General features: G+C 50.0%; 1 protein-coding gene across 3 annotated transcripts in view; it reads left to right on the forward strand.

Annotated features, from left to right (window-relative positions):
* The first annotated feature begins 445 nt into the window (after positions 1–445).
* Positions 446–13834, forward strand: part of FGF13 (fibroblast growth factor 13) — a 347500-nt gene continuing 334111 nt past the window's right edge. Inside the window, exons 1-2 of one of the 3 annotated variants that reach the window (XM_075132565.1) lie at positions 446–771; positions 4422–4594. In XM_075132565.1, the coding sequence (XP_074988666.1) occupies positions 4546–4594 (49 nt within the window). In that variant the 5' untranslated portion in view covers positions 446–771; positions 4422–4545. Of the gene's footprint in view, positions 772–2179; positions 2428–4421; positions 4595–13834 lie in introns of those variants that run through there. The other 2 variants (XM_048863496.2, XM_048863500.2) reach the window with 2 other exon arrangements.

The raw sequence follows: 13834 nt of genomic DNA on the forward strand, positions 1-13834 counted from the left end.
CCCCGCACTCGCAGCCTGCAAAAGCGATCCGGATGCGGCAGGCCCCCAGTTCTCCCTTGAAATCCCGGCTCCGTAGCGCCCGGGAGCACAGATGGGGTGGGGTCGGCAATCCCACGGGAGACACTTGCCCCTGGCCCGAGCGCCGGGGTATCAGCTCGGACCATGCCCGAGACTGCGCAACACCTGTTGGCGATTTCACCTCCTCGCGTCACCCAGCCGATCGGGTTTCAGGCCGCGCTGAAGGGACCCGTTCCCCATGGCGGCGCGCCCATGGCTGCGGGGCTCGGCAGCTCCCGGGGGAGAGAAGCAACCGGAGCAGCCGCGTGAACCAGACAGCGGTCACTCCGTTTCTCTCTCCCCATCCTCTCCTGCACACCCCCCCCCCCTCCAGTGTGTTTCCTCGCAGGGCTCTGCCCACAGCTGTCTTCTGCACCGAGGGCGAGTTGGAAAGTCACAGAAGTGGGGGAGGAATTCAGCCCCACTAAAAATAGCCGCACTTAGCGAGACCCTGTGACTTCCCACTCTCCGGGGCAGGCGGCCCGCCGATTTGCAATTGCCACTACCTTGCCGCTTCCCCCTTCTCAGCGCGACCTGGAGGCTGGGCTCGGCTGGGGGGCTGGACCCGAGCGAGTGGAGCGGGGCGGAGAAGCACGTGCGTGGGGCAGGATCGCGAGTTCCCCGGGGGCTTGGCGGCGCTGGCTCCGCTCAGCGGTGCGGGATTTGGCGGGTGGCTCTCCCCGGCAGGGCTTCGCAACACGTCTCCAGCGTAAGGTAGGTGAGAGAAACCCACCAGGCAGAGCAACCAAAACACGAGGGCGAACCGCTGAGCGCGGGCAAGCGGCGTGTAAATCGGCACCAAGGCGATCTGCTGCACCGTGCACGGGGACGCCTTCCCCTTCTTCTAAAGGGCTGCTCTGAATTAACCGCCGCTGTGCTCTCCACCTCCCGGTGATCTGTGGAATCGAACTCCTGGACTCTGGGACCCCAGTAGCTTCGCTTCGCTTCTCTCTGTGTGTACATCTCGCTACACTCCGATTTCTCCGAGAGCCGACGCAATACGGTCCCTAATTAAGCATAGGTGAGGCGGAGGCTCAGCGACCCCAGGTAAATGGGGTTAGGGGGAGGTGTCTGGGCACTCCTTAGTCTCCTTTCGTCCTGAAACACGTCTTCCTGCCCGTTTTAGTCTATCCCTTGTCACGATAGGGGGTGGGGAAGAGAAGGAAGGAAGACACTGCTGTTGTGGGCGCTTGACATTAGGCGCTGGTGTGTAGCTGGAAGAGGGACCCAAGGAGAACGTGTGCATGAAGTGGACTGAGTCCAAGCCGATGGATTTTCATTGCTTGGGGGGAACGAACCGTTTGAGGGTGAACGCCTGGGGGGGGGGTCTTCTGGGGGCGGATTCTCCTCCTGCTTCCTCCGCTGGGCACTTGAAACGGTTGGTCATGAAACGGGGCACCTCCCCAAGTGGCCCGATTTCCAAGGGATCTCAATGCCTGTAGCCCCGGTTCGGTTTCTCCGCGGATCGGGCCATTTGGCTGGGGACCTGGAGATACATTTGAGGTGCTTTAGGGATCCCAGTTTGAAGACTTTTTACCTCTGAACGCCCTCTCTGGGGAGGGGGGGGGCTTTGGGGAAGATGTTTTTAAGAACCCCCTAGGAAGGCTGGGTAGCTCTGCTTTGTGATCTGCAAAGACTCTTCAGTCTAAATATAGAATCATCGCCGTTTGTGTGTATTAAGTGTTCAGAAACCCAGTGTGCACAGGGCAGCTCTCTGCTGATTTCTGCTACGGTGCGCAGCTCCTGTTGGGTGACAGGAAACGTAGAGATCGTGCCAGAAATGGCACCTGTCAGGACCATCCATGAGCGCGGGGTTTGGTTGCTTGGTCCACGTGGAAAATGAAGTTAGAATTCTGCCCAGACCTCGCCAGAGTTGACCGTGGGGTGCCCGTTTCTTGCTTCAGCTAAGCTCCAGGCCGTGTGATTTTCGTACTGCGAATTGTGACGCGAAGCAAAGGGAGACTTTACAGGATTGGGTGGGAAATGCATGACACGAGACTATAGTTCCCTTGCCTGCATCTTCAACGTGCTGAGTGGCTTAACAACAACACAGCCCCCCTTCCCCCCCCCCCCCCCACGTTTTAGACTCTGAAAGCGCACTATGCGAAATGAGTAGAAGAGACCCAGAGGGGAATGCTGTGTGCACTGCAGAATTCAACCTTTTCTAATGCACTTTCCAAGCTCACGGTTCTTCCGGAAACCCTGGTTTAAAAAAATACAGAAGGGTCGATGAAGGAGACGAAGAACAATCCCCCCGAGGCGGACAATAGGTCCGATAGCCCGCGCTCCTTAGTCTAGCGAAGCTCCCAGGTGTCACCTCCTCAGCGTGGTTTTGCCTGAGCCAGGACTGCAGCAGGGGGCTTGGGAAAGGTAAGAGCAGTTGGTGCTGATTAGTTGGTGGCAGGTTTAAGAAGCGCCGTTCGTGTTTCTCTAGCCGTGTTCAATCAACTCCCGGAGAGGAAGGGAAAGTTCAGAAGCAAGGCTCGGGCGGCACGTAGGTAACCCAAACCTCTTATTTATGAGCTGTAGCCAGTGTATGGACGTGTCTCTCTTTATATAGCACCCAGACGCATAAGGCGCAAGGGGGACGCTGCCTTTTGCTCCATTGGGCGCCTTCAAAACAGCCACGATCTCAGAAGAAGGGGGAAAGAGAGACCCTCACAAACGTGTGGAGGAAAACTGGCCGGACGGTGTCAGCGTGAAATGGGAGAGGGGCTGTCGATGGTCTGCTTGTGGCTTCTTGGAAGCCTACATGCCCCGGAGCTCGTCTGATCCTTCTCAGAAATACCCGTGCGATGCAGCTAAACCCTCCCTTCCCCTGCTATAGCTTACACCGCCCCCCTGGGCGCTCCACGCGGCCCCCGATCGTTAGCACGCGGATCTTTGCAGAAAAACGCTCCCCCTGCCCCTGAGGTTCGCCACCTTTCAGACTCAACTCCCCCCCCGCAGCTGCTGCTGCGTTTCCGTTTGCCTGCAGCAACAGGGTCCCGCTCCTGCGTGATCTCCTGCCTCCGGCTCCCTATTCCTAACCCAGCGCGACCAGTCCCTGGCCTGGTTCGTATCCACTGAATCGAATCGGTGGGTGCGTGGGAGGGCGGGGGTGGCATACTCGCCTCCCAGCTGGGGTCGAGCCAGGCCTCTGTGCTGGTTTAGCTACAGCTCCCCTCCCTAGGCAAGAGTTTGGTTACAACAACCCCTAAAAATCCCCGGAGCACCTGGCCCCTGGGGCTGGTCGCACCCCGGTCTAGCAGCTCCGGCTCCAGCCCCCCTATGTCCCCGAGCCCGTTCCCAGCCCCTGCTTGGCGCGCGTCTCTCTCCCCTTCGCCTGGGATTTGGCAGCCCGCTCCGCAAGCCTCGCTCCCTGCGCCGGGGCCCCCGCACCCCGCCGGGCTCGCCCGGGTCCAGGCTGGTCGCACGCAGCCCCAGCTCGGGCTCACCCCTGGGAACAGGCCAGGCGGCCCCCGGCGGCGATCTAAGCAGGAGGCGGGAGATTTTTTTTTTTTGGGGGGGGGGGGAGTTCTTGCCGCACGCGGTTATCCCAGACCCCGCTGCCTTCCCAGGATCGGTGCCCCGGTTTGGGGAGAGGGGGAGGCGAGAGCACAGCCCCCCCGCCACCCCCCCACCCCGCGGACAAAGGTGCGAGTGTGGGGAGGGGGAGCTGACGCTGGCTGGGGCTACCGTGAATACAGAGCAGCAGGAGCCTGCACTGGGGGCTTTGTCTGCTGGCGTGCTCACAAAGGCCCCGCTCGCCAGCGCTGGGGCCGGGTCCCCTGCCCGCAGGTGGGGGTGGGACGGGGCAGGATCTCCTCGCTTGAACCCCCCCACCCCCCCTCCCCTGCCCGTTTCTAGCAGGAGGGTCTCCCGAGGCTCTGGCCAGCAGCGCCCGCGTCCTGGCCAGCAGCCCCCTCCCGGCCACCACTCGCCTGCGGGATCCCTGGGGCGGAGGGCAGCGGGGAAGGGGCTGCGGGTCCCCTCCCTTGTCCTGGCCTTCCCCCGGCCGGCAGCGACCCCGTTCCGCTGTGTGCCCGCGCCTTCCTCCTGCAGGGGGATGCGGCGAGCTCATCCCGCACCCATCACCCCCCCCTCCGGTCTGCTCCATCCCCCCCACCCCCGCCGCCCCTCTGGGCTGCCCCCGCCTCCCCCCCCCGGGCGCCCGGAGCCGGGGAGGGGTCTGCTCCGTGCAGCCGGGACAGGTGGGGCGGCGGGCGGAGAGTAGGGCCGGGGGGAGACTCTGCCCGAGCGGCCCCGTCACTCACCCCACCCCGTCTCCTCTCTGGTGCAGCGGCGGGGAGACTCCGCACCGGCCGAGGAGGAGGAGGAGGAGGAGGAGAGATTGATTTATTTATTTTTATTTTTGCTTCCAGGATCCCCTCCCCTTCTCCTCCCCCCTCGCCCCCCCTTTCCCCCCCTGCCGAGGTTTCTCTCGGGGTCCGGCCGGCCGCGGTCCGCGAGTCTCCTGGGGGAATCTCGCCGAGCAAGCTGGGATCTATGAGCGGGAAGGTGATCAAGCCCAAAGAAGAGAAAGATGCTTCCAAGGGTAAGTCCGCCCGAGCCTGCTGCCTCGCATGAACCCGGCTTGCTCCATGCATCGTGCGTCCCTCCTGGTGACCTGGCGGGGGGAGGGGGACACACACAACACCCCCCCCCCAACCTCTGCTTGATCGGGGGGGGGCCTGCTGGGGGGTGTGAGAGCAGCATCCCGCCGGGGGGGCGCGGTGAGTGCTGCCCCTCTCCGGCCATCGGGTAGCGCCAGGTGCCTGGACCGGGTCTCAATAGTGTGTGTGAACGGGGGGCGGATAATTCGCTTCTGTGCTCGCAGCAATGGGGGGGTGGGGAGTGGGGAGGCTAATGGGGCTGCCATGGGGCCCGCAGTGCTGGATGCGTCGTCCCGAGAAGTTCCCCCCGCCCCAGTTTCGAGCCGGATCCGGGCTGGCTTTGCGATCAGGTGCGCGGCCAGCTTGGGAGCGATCCCCCCAGGCTGCGACCCCTGCGATGCTAGTCTGCTCCCTGGCCCCGGGGGGGGGGGTCACAGGCTGCGAACAGAGAGCCGAAAGCCCCTGCGCCCCCCAGCCAGCGGCAGCGGGTCCCCTGTTGTAATCTGCACCGGGGAGGTAGGGGCGCGTGGGGGGGGGCGTGGGGGGGATGCTATGTATCAGATTCACATCCCCCGCCCCTTGGCCAGCTCTTGCCAGGCAGTGGCCGGGTTTTGCTCCTGGATGTAAACTGGGTAACAATTGCCATGGAGACGGGGGAGGAGGAGGAGCGGAGTTGTGGGGAGCCGCCGGCGGATTAGTTTGCTGTGCAGCTCTGTGGCGTGGCTGGGGAGAGGCGCAGCGGCAGGACATCGGCGGGGTGGGGTGGGGGGACTGTTGGTAACCAGGGGGGGATGCTGCTGCTGCTTCTCCCCGCTCCCTCACAAGGCTGGTGCAGGGTTTCCATGAAGAGCCCTTCCCCCACACGCGGGCCGTGTCCCTGGGGTTAGTACACACCTTGGGCTGCGTGCAACGTGGCCAACTAGATCCCAGAACAAGAGCAGCGTTTTGCTTAACAACAATTAACACAAATCTGCTGTTGGCAGTGTAGAGCATACAACCACGCCAATCGCAGGTGTCAGGCTTTAATGGACTTGACACACAAGGTTAAATGTGACCGGCGATTAGTCTGTATTAGGGCCTGTCTCATTTGGAATACTGGACGAGTGCATTTGGGAAAGTCGCCTGTGCGTGCTGTATCTTTTTAATAAGGAACATTGCTACCCATTTCCGATATATCTATCAACGGCCGTAAATATTTATTTATGTGATAGAGTGGAGCCACTGGGCTCTTACAGGTGAATTATGCCATGTTTTTAACCTTCCATGAAGAAAAAAACTGTTTCTGGCTTTTAAAAAAAACCCACAAGTTTTCTGGTATGTTATTTATTTGTTTTTAGCAGTCCTAGCACATCTTGACCAAAGCCAGGTAATTCAGTTTCAAGGCTGACATCCTTTTTCATGTATTCCTTTTTTTAACTTTTTAGTTTCTTGGCTTCTAAAGTCATGATAAAAACATTGCATCGTGCAAACCTGTTTTTGCGTTTAATATGCTTTTTAAACTAAGTTTTTTGTTTCCTCTTGTTATATGGTATCTATTGTCTTCAGAATATTGTTTTAAAATATTTTTATTGAATTGCTTTTGGTGGAAAATATGAAAATTCATAATCCCGATGTGTCATAAAAAACTACACTTTCCAAAGAAAAAATTCTTACACTGAATGGTCTTTCCTTTTAAAAATATACTTCACTGTAAAAGTCTGGTAACAACCATTTTTTGTCAATGGCTTTGTTTACCAAAACGGTCTCAAAATAACTTAACAAGCAATACAGAGTGAAAGGTTCCTGCATTCCAAGGAGTTGCTTTGCATGATTTAGAACTGCATTATAATCTTAAACAAGAAGATTCTGTAATGCTTGCTCTTTAGTGTAACATTTCCAAATTTTCGATGTAACTTAAGTGTTTAATGTTTTATTCAGTCTGCAAATCATTATCTTTATCTTACACTTTCTGGTGCGTATGTATAGTTTGCGTGGCATACTCATATTTCAAAACATTGAGGCAAACACATATAACTAACTGAGACTGAGTTACACACACACACACGCACACACATGTCTCTGAGCATGTACCATAAAGTGTATATGTTAAAACCCCAAAGGAAAACTACATTTGCATGAGTCTTTTGTGCACACTTTAGAACTGGCATTAGTGTCTTCTCTCTTAATCTAGATCTAAACTTAAATTGACTAATATATCAAAAATCATATTAGAGACAACATAAGGAGATAATATTTACAGGAAGCTTGATATCTTTGTAGCAGTGCATGGCTATAGTTGTTTTCTTTGAGCTTCTGAAGTGCACCCCAATGTAGTGATAAGGAGATAATATTGATCAGTTTCTGCATGGAAGTTCTCTTCAAAGGCTACTGATTTCCTATTTGAATGAGTTTTTCTTCAAAACGGTTGGAGGTTTCTTGGGGTGACTGACAGTGATGGCATTCTTAACGAAACGTTTAAAACGGAGACCGCCATTCTCAAAATGGGCTGGCTGTTCTATCTGTGTATCAGAACTGTACTCTGATAGCAAACTAGAGGAAGGTTTGCCATTGTATATATGTGTACACTCTTTATGCTTCTGGGTTGGCTAACCCGTCCTGGCAAGGATGATGCACAGTTATATTTATGTAAATTCACATGGTTTGTTTTGGAGAGATTTTCCTGCATCCCTTGTTCTCTCAAATATATTGTGGAGTTTAAGAACCGGATATAAACAAAGCTCTCAGAATACTATGGTTCCACACTGAGTGACAGACAACGCAAATTGTTTTCATAGTGTGAATTGAATATCAATCTTTCTCTTTATACTTTGAAACTTTGTATCCAAGAGGAAAACTCTTATTTATTCTCAAAATAAAACTCTCCCTTCCCCACTGTTTTTAAACTGGACTTGTAAGGTCAATTTCAGAGCTAATATAAGCAGATCAAACTCCATTGAAGTCTGTGGAATTACCTCTATTTACACCAGCTCTTAACTGGATCCATGAAATAGGTCCTGATTACAATAGACTGTTGTAATTCAACATGAAAAGTTGAGCCACTGGATGTGGAACCTGGCTAGGAAATAACAAGACATGCATAGGAAGTGTTCGCTGCTTGTGTTAAGTATTTAGGTCAAATTGTCTATTCAGTTACACCTGTGCAAACTCCAGTAAGGGACTATAACAGAGGGAACAATTGTCTCTAATTTAAAAATAACTGCTCTCCTTGCATCCTCTTTGGAGAGGGAAGCAAGTGTTAGCCTCAACTCTTGTTAGTGCCCCTATTTATAACTACTTACCTGTAACCACAGCAGCTGCTTTTAAAAATAGTTAGTCAGTACCAGAAGAACAGGTATTTCAGCCTAAGTAATCAATGTGAATTAGCGCCATGAAGCAGGGCATATGCACCTTTAAATTGTAGAAAATGCTTCAGCAGATATGAAAACATTTAAGATGCAAACATTGATTTCTTGTCTAAAAATGAGTATTAGACAAGCTGCAAGATACATCTCCATCAGTGGTGGGATATAAACTCAGAGTCCAATTGCATAGCTGGATTTACATCCATGCCTGTACCAAATACTCTGGCTGTTTCATTTCATTTTGAAGAACCAAAGTGCGCACCCTGGCTGCCCCCTTTGCACAAATGCAGGGCCTGAGCTTGCTTTCCTTCTGACTGCAAATTTCCCTTTGGCTTCACGGGGAGTCTTGGGTGCTCTAAGAATGCTGCATAAGGCTCTTCGTTCTTGCTGTAGTAGTTTGGCCATCAGAAATAGTTCCCTTTCAATTTGAGTTATGTATTCAAGAAATAGGCTCTGTTAAGTACATGTTTATCTAGGGATGAACATTTTGACCAACTCCCTTCAGTCTGATTCCTTACCTGTGGGGTATTGAGAAGTGTGTGTGAGTGGGCCAGGGGGAGGGAGGGGAAGAAAGGGAGGGAGATTGTGTGTGTGGAATAGGGGTGACAGTGGCAAAGCAGATGGTCTTTTAGGTAATTCTTTCCTGAAAGATCTTTTTTTTGTTGGAAATCTTGTCTGAGGGCTTCTTTTGAGTAGTCTGTCTATTCCCTTGGAGAACGGTATAGCCAGCGTCACAGATGGATACCTATGAAGAGTCTCATTCTATGTTGGGGCTTTATCAGGATCATCCATTTGGGGCTAAGATATTTTGTTTTTCTTTGTTAAACTTTTGGTTGGGTGAGACAAGCCTTACAGTGAAGGAACAGGGCTTTAGAGTCTTCAGTGGGCTTTGGATCAGGTCCTGATTCCTGAGAGAACTTATGCTGTGTCATATTCATATACTATAACCTAGACACTTGCAGGATTTAGTTCAATCTTTTGGATGGGATGCAGTAAACTGGTGATTCCCACATACATGTCCCTGCTGAGGACACTGGGGGAAAATCCCCCAAATCAAAGAAATGGATTATCTTCCCCCCCCCCCGCCCTTTCCCTCCCATTGTGCAGTTTCAGAACTTCACACAGCAAGATGGCCATAGTCTTTCTTCCTGTCGCCTACCTTGGCTGCAAGGTTTGATAACTTTACACAGAAGTTTGATAGCCTAAGCCGGCAGAGTGACACAATGCAGGTGCTATATTTTCTCTGTCTGAAGGCAAAATTGAGGGAATATTTTTAAAGCTGACTGTTCTCAGATTGAAGCTCTGTTGAAACAGTGGTGGTCAGGGTGAAAGATTTCGGAAGGGTAAGTAGTGTTTTAGCTTGGAGTCAGCAGGAAACAGAGTACATACAAAATTCAGGGACCCGGCAGAAAAGCCAGAGCTCTGGGAAACCTGCTGCTGATTGTCTTGTTTGTGGGCGTGCTCCCTTATACAGTATGATCCACTTTATGATTGAAAGGTCTAAGGAAAACTGAGAAAAAGAAATAAGCTGATCTCTAGAGTTGTAACACTTGCTGATTCATGGGACAATTACTTCTTTTAAGGACACAAGGTAGAGCAGTGTAAAGCCAAGATACGCTGCTAATTTCCTGATCTGAGCCTATGGACTCAAAATACGTTGCAGATGGGAAAACCTTGTGACAAAACCTGTTGGTGCCAAGGCACTGTTGTTCTGCCAAATCTGGTAGAAAGCAAGGAGTTTCTCTTTATCGAAAGTTTCCTTGCCCATTTTGGATCTCAGAAAATAGAACACCGGTGGACTTCACCAGTGACAACATCTTGACTGTTTTCTGTTCTGGTAGCTAGCTGCCAGTGATAGACTGGATCTAAGTATGGCCCAATGCTACTACTGACTTCTGCATCAGAAGTTGTGTTTGTATCTTAATCACTTACTCAGAATTAATGGATAAACTTGGTTGTATCATTTTGTTTCCTGCCTATTGTAATTATAAAGGCACCTGCATCGATTCTGTTTGAGACCTCAGAGATACTTGACAAGATATCTGCATTACCCACTGTAAAACTATGGCCAAAATCTGAAGCAAGGCCCCCTTATATTTAATATTAACATCCCACGTCACAACAGATGTTCATCTCTTGGTGTTAGGTTCTCATCCATTCAAAATTCCCATTGACATCAGTAAGAGTTCTGTGTATCTGGCTGTAGGATTGGTTCCAATTAGTGGGCTGTTGTTAACATATTCATGCTTGGAATATTTACAGTAACAATCTCTTGTTATGACTCATTATCTGTAACTGCATTTGGTTCTGCAAAAGTACAACTCTTCTAAAATGTAATAACTCCTTCTGAATCTTAAGGTGGTATCCTCAACATCCGACCTCTATTTATAGGACACTAGCAATTAAAAAATATGGAAATCACCTTTCATATCAAAAATCCACAATGTTCTCACACTAGTTTTCTGTATAAGTTGAAGGATTCTTCATTAAAATGACAGTTGTAGACCCCAATTCTGAACTCTTGGACTTCATAATCTTTTAACTCACATATAGCTGGTATCTATGATGAAGAACTTGCTGATTGTATAGAAGGCAGTGTAACCCTGTCATCTTTTTATAACTAGGATTAGAATGAAATTTAAAGTAATCATACATGCCTCCCAGCAGGTTACAAAAGCCTATCTTCAAAAGGAAACTCGAAAGACAAAGGAAACCAAAAAAGAAGAAAAGCCCCAAAGAGCCCTGCAAGGAGCTGCCAAAAGGGATGAATTCTAGTGTCCCATGCAGATCCAGAAGAAAGGCAAAAGCATGTGGCTCAGACCTCAGGCATGTGTGGGTTCTCCTGAATGCCACCCCCAGTCCTCTGAAGACTTATCTTTAAGTGGTGTTTATGTAGCTTGTGATGTGATTTTTTTTCTACAGAAGCACTGATATTACCACTGTGCTTTGGGAATATTATACAGCAGTATAGTGGTGGGTCAAATGCATGTTAATTTCCCACACCTTTTCTACTACAGTACATGTAAGAAGCAGAGATACTTCCAGTGCATTCTGGTTTTCCTTCCTTTGTGGAAAAGCTTGCCAAATCTTACTGGTCAGTCCCTCCTTGCAAGCAGTGAACATACAAAACCTTAGATTTCTGTAAAGTGTTTTATTACTATTATCAACCTGTATACAGTGTCTTAGATTTACATGAGAGACAAGGTTGCTAAGATAATATCTTTTACTGGACTAACTTCTGTTAGTGAAAGAGACGAGATTCAGGTCAGACCTGAAGAAGAGCTCAGTGTAAGTTCAGAAGCTTGTCTCTTTCACCCACAGAAGTTGGTCTGAGTTAAATTAACTCACCCAGGTTGTCTCTTTTAATAGCGTGGAACCAACACAACTACAACAATGGCAAATTTAATCTCTTCATGGCATATTATAAACATTATATTAATACCCATTTCCCACTTCAGAGCCTACAGTCCAAGACTCTGATCCTGAAAGCATTTGTGTGTGTGATTTTTAACTTACTTTCTGCAGACGAGTAGCCCTGGTGACTTCAGTGGAATTACTAGTTTTCATATTTTGTAGCAGCCTTAGTAACTAACTTCAGCTTTGGTATACTTTGTTTTCAACAGTTTCCTAACGGAAAGCTATTGGCTCTCTAGCCATGTTGTCCCCATGTAGTTTAGCTTGGCATTCTGAAAATTCATCTGGAAAGAAGCATGTTGACTGTGTATGTGTTGTACGACTTCACTTTTTGGCATGGGATGATATTTTATCATCTCTCTTTGGTCACTTAGGCAAGAGGCTTGTTTCTGTTACTGATAATACGGCTGCCTACTCGATAGTTGTAGTCTTGTTGGGAGCAGCAGGGGGTGGGGGAATTGAAATGCACATGAGGCAGGGAACACTTCAGTCTCATCAGTGTGGAAAGTGTATGATAATGCTAAGACTGAGATCTCATTCGAAACAGAATTAGTTTTATGAGAGCTGTGTAGGAGGCGAGGTCAGTGTAAGAGGAAGGGAGGGTCAGCACTCACTGAACACTTCTAATGTTTTAATAATTAGAGTATCACTTTGGGGGGAGAGATTGATTTGACTCAAACATAATGGAACAAGGAAAACTCAAGAAATAGCAATGAAATAGCCGCATGTCTGCTCTGGGGTTCCATCTCTCATGCGCTTTACAGGCTTGACAACATTAACTAGAGTTAGGGAGCACGTATTACCTCTAAGAGGGTGGTAGTGGGTTAGTGTAACAGCTGTCTTTAGAGGTGAATCTAAACTCCCTAGCCCGTGGGTACCCACTTGAGAAAACCAGTAATATTGTTTTAAACACCACCACCAGCTACCGTCTTAGTTCATCTCTTCCATTGAGCTACTAAATGACTGACTAGGACAAGAGAATGTGTGGTGATTAGTAGTAGAATCGATATCACAGAGACAGTCTCAATCTGGAGTCTCTGGGATATATCGCAGACACCAAATATTAGATTTATGAATTGGGAGGAAAAGAGACACTGTTTAAGAAGTACTTGTGGCACCTTAGAGACTAACCAATGTATTTGAGCATAAGCTTTCGTGAGCTACAGCTCACTTCATCGGATGCACATGCGATGTAAGTGCATTCAAAGCTCCAAATTGTTGTAATTAAAACGTCTTCCTACTAAGATCAATAACAAATAAAAGCTGTGATTAAAGGCCAAAAGTATAGCTGGGTTCAAAAAAGAATTTGATAAGTTCATGGAGGATAGGGCCCTTAGCCAAGATGATCAGGGACTCAGTCCCATTCTCTGGCTGTTCCTAAACCCAGGCCCTCCGACAGAAATTCCAGGCTATCCCTGGGGGGAGGAGGGCCCGGGGCAGAAGTGACGGGCCCGTCGCTTCCGGGACTGCCCGCGCTGGCCAATCGCGCTGGCGCACGGGACCCCCCAAAGCGTGGGCCCCGGAGTGGTCATGCGCGCTTAGGAGCCCTGCGTCCCGCCCGGGCGATTTTAAAAGGGCCTAGGGCTCCAGGCCACTGCTACTCTGGCAGCGGCCGAGGCCCCCGGGGCCCTTTTAAATCACCCGGGCACCTGGGCACTTGCCCCCCTTGTCGGCGGGCCTGCCTAAACCACTGAGTGCCAGACTGGTCAACTAGGGATGGATCAGTCAATAATTGGCCTGTTCTGTTCATTCCCTCTGCAGCCTCTGACACTGGCCGCACTCAGAAGATGGGAAGCGGGGCTAGATGGACCTTGGTCTGACCTTGTATGGCCATTCTTATGTTCGTTACCAATAGTAGCTTTTAATTAATATTACAATGGCTGCTGCATGCTAATGTACCTCTTTATGGAGGGGAAAACATAGGATAAGTGAGAGAGGACTGAGCCCCAAACTTCTTTCTGACCTACTAACATGTAGGTTACAGCGTGAGGAAATGCTATAGCTCTAACATCTGGCAACAGGCTACTGAGGAGGAAATTGAGCAATATGGTTCCGCGCATTTCCCCCTTCACAGCACCTTCCAGCCAGTGGCACATCCCTCTGTGTATGAGGGGATCGCAGTTAGCAAATACAGTGCTCCTTTCACTATCTTAAATGGCTGGTGGCTGGCCTGGTACTGCCTACAAACACAGCGTTTTCTTTTTGAACCTGCTTTACTGGCCAGAGCTTCACTTTCAGTTGTGTTGATTGGAATACCTTGTGCAGATTCTCAGTGCAAATCTAACCAGCTTACGCGTTTCATCTTTTCTTCCCTTGTGTAAACTCTATCCCAAATTTGTTCTGTGTTACTGGGAGTAACAAAGTTAGAGTTAAATGAAAACATCATTAAAATCATCCAAGGATCACAAAATGATTTGCAGGAGGAGT

This window comes from Caretta caretta, chromosome 9, assembly GCF_965140235.1.
Source record: "Caretta caretta isolate rCarCar2 chromosome 9, rCarCar1.hap1, whole genome shotgun sequence".
In the NCBI taxonomy this organism is placed as follows: domain Eukaryota; kingdom Metazoa; phylum Chordata; order Testudines; family Cheloniidae; genus Caretta; species Caretta caretta.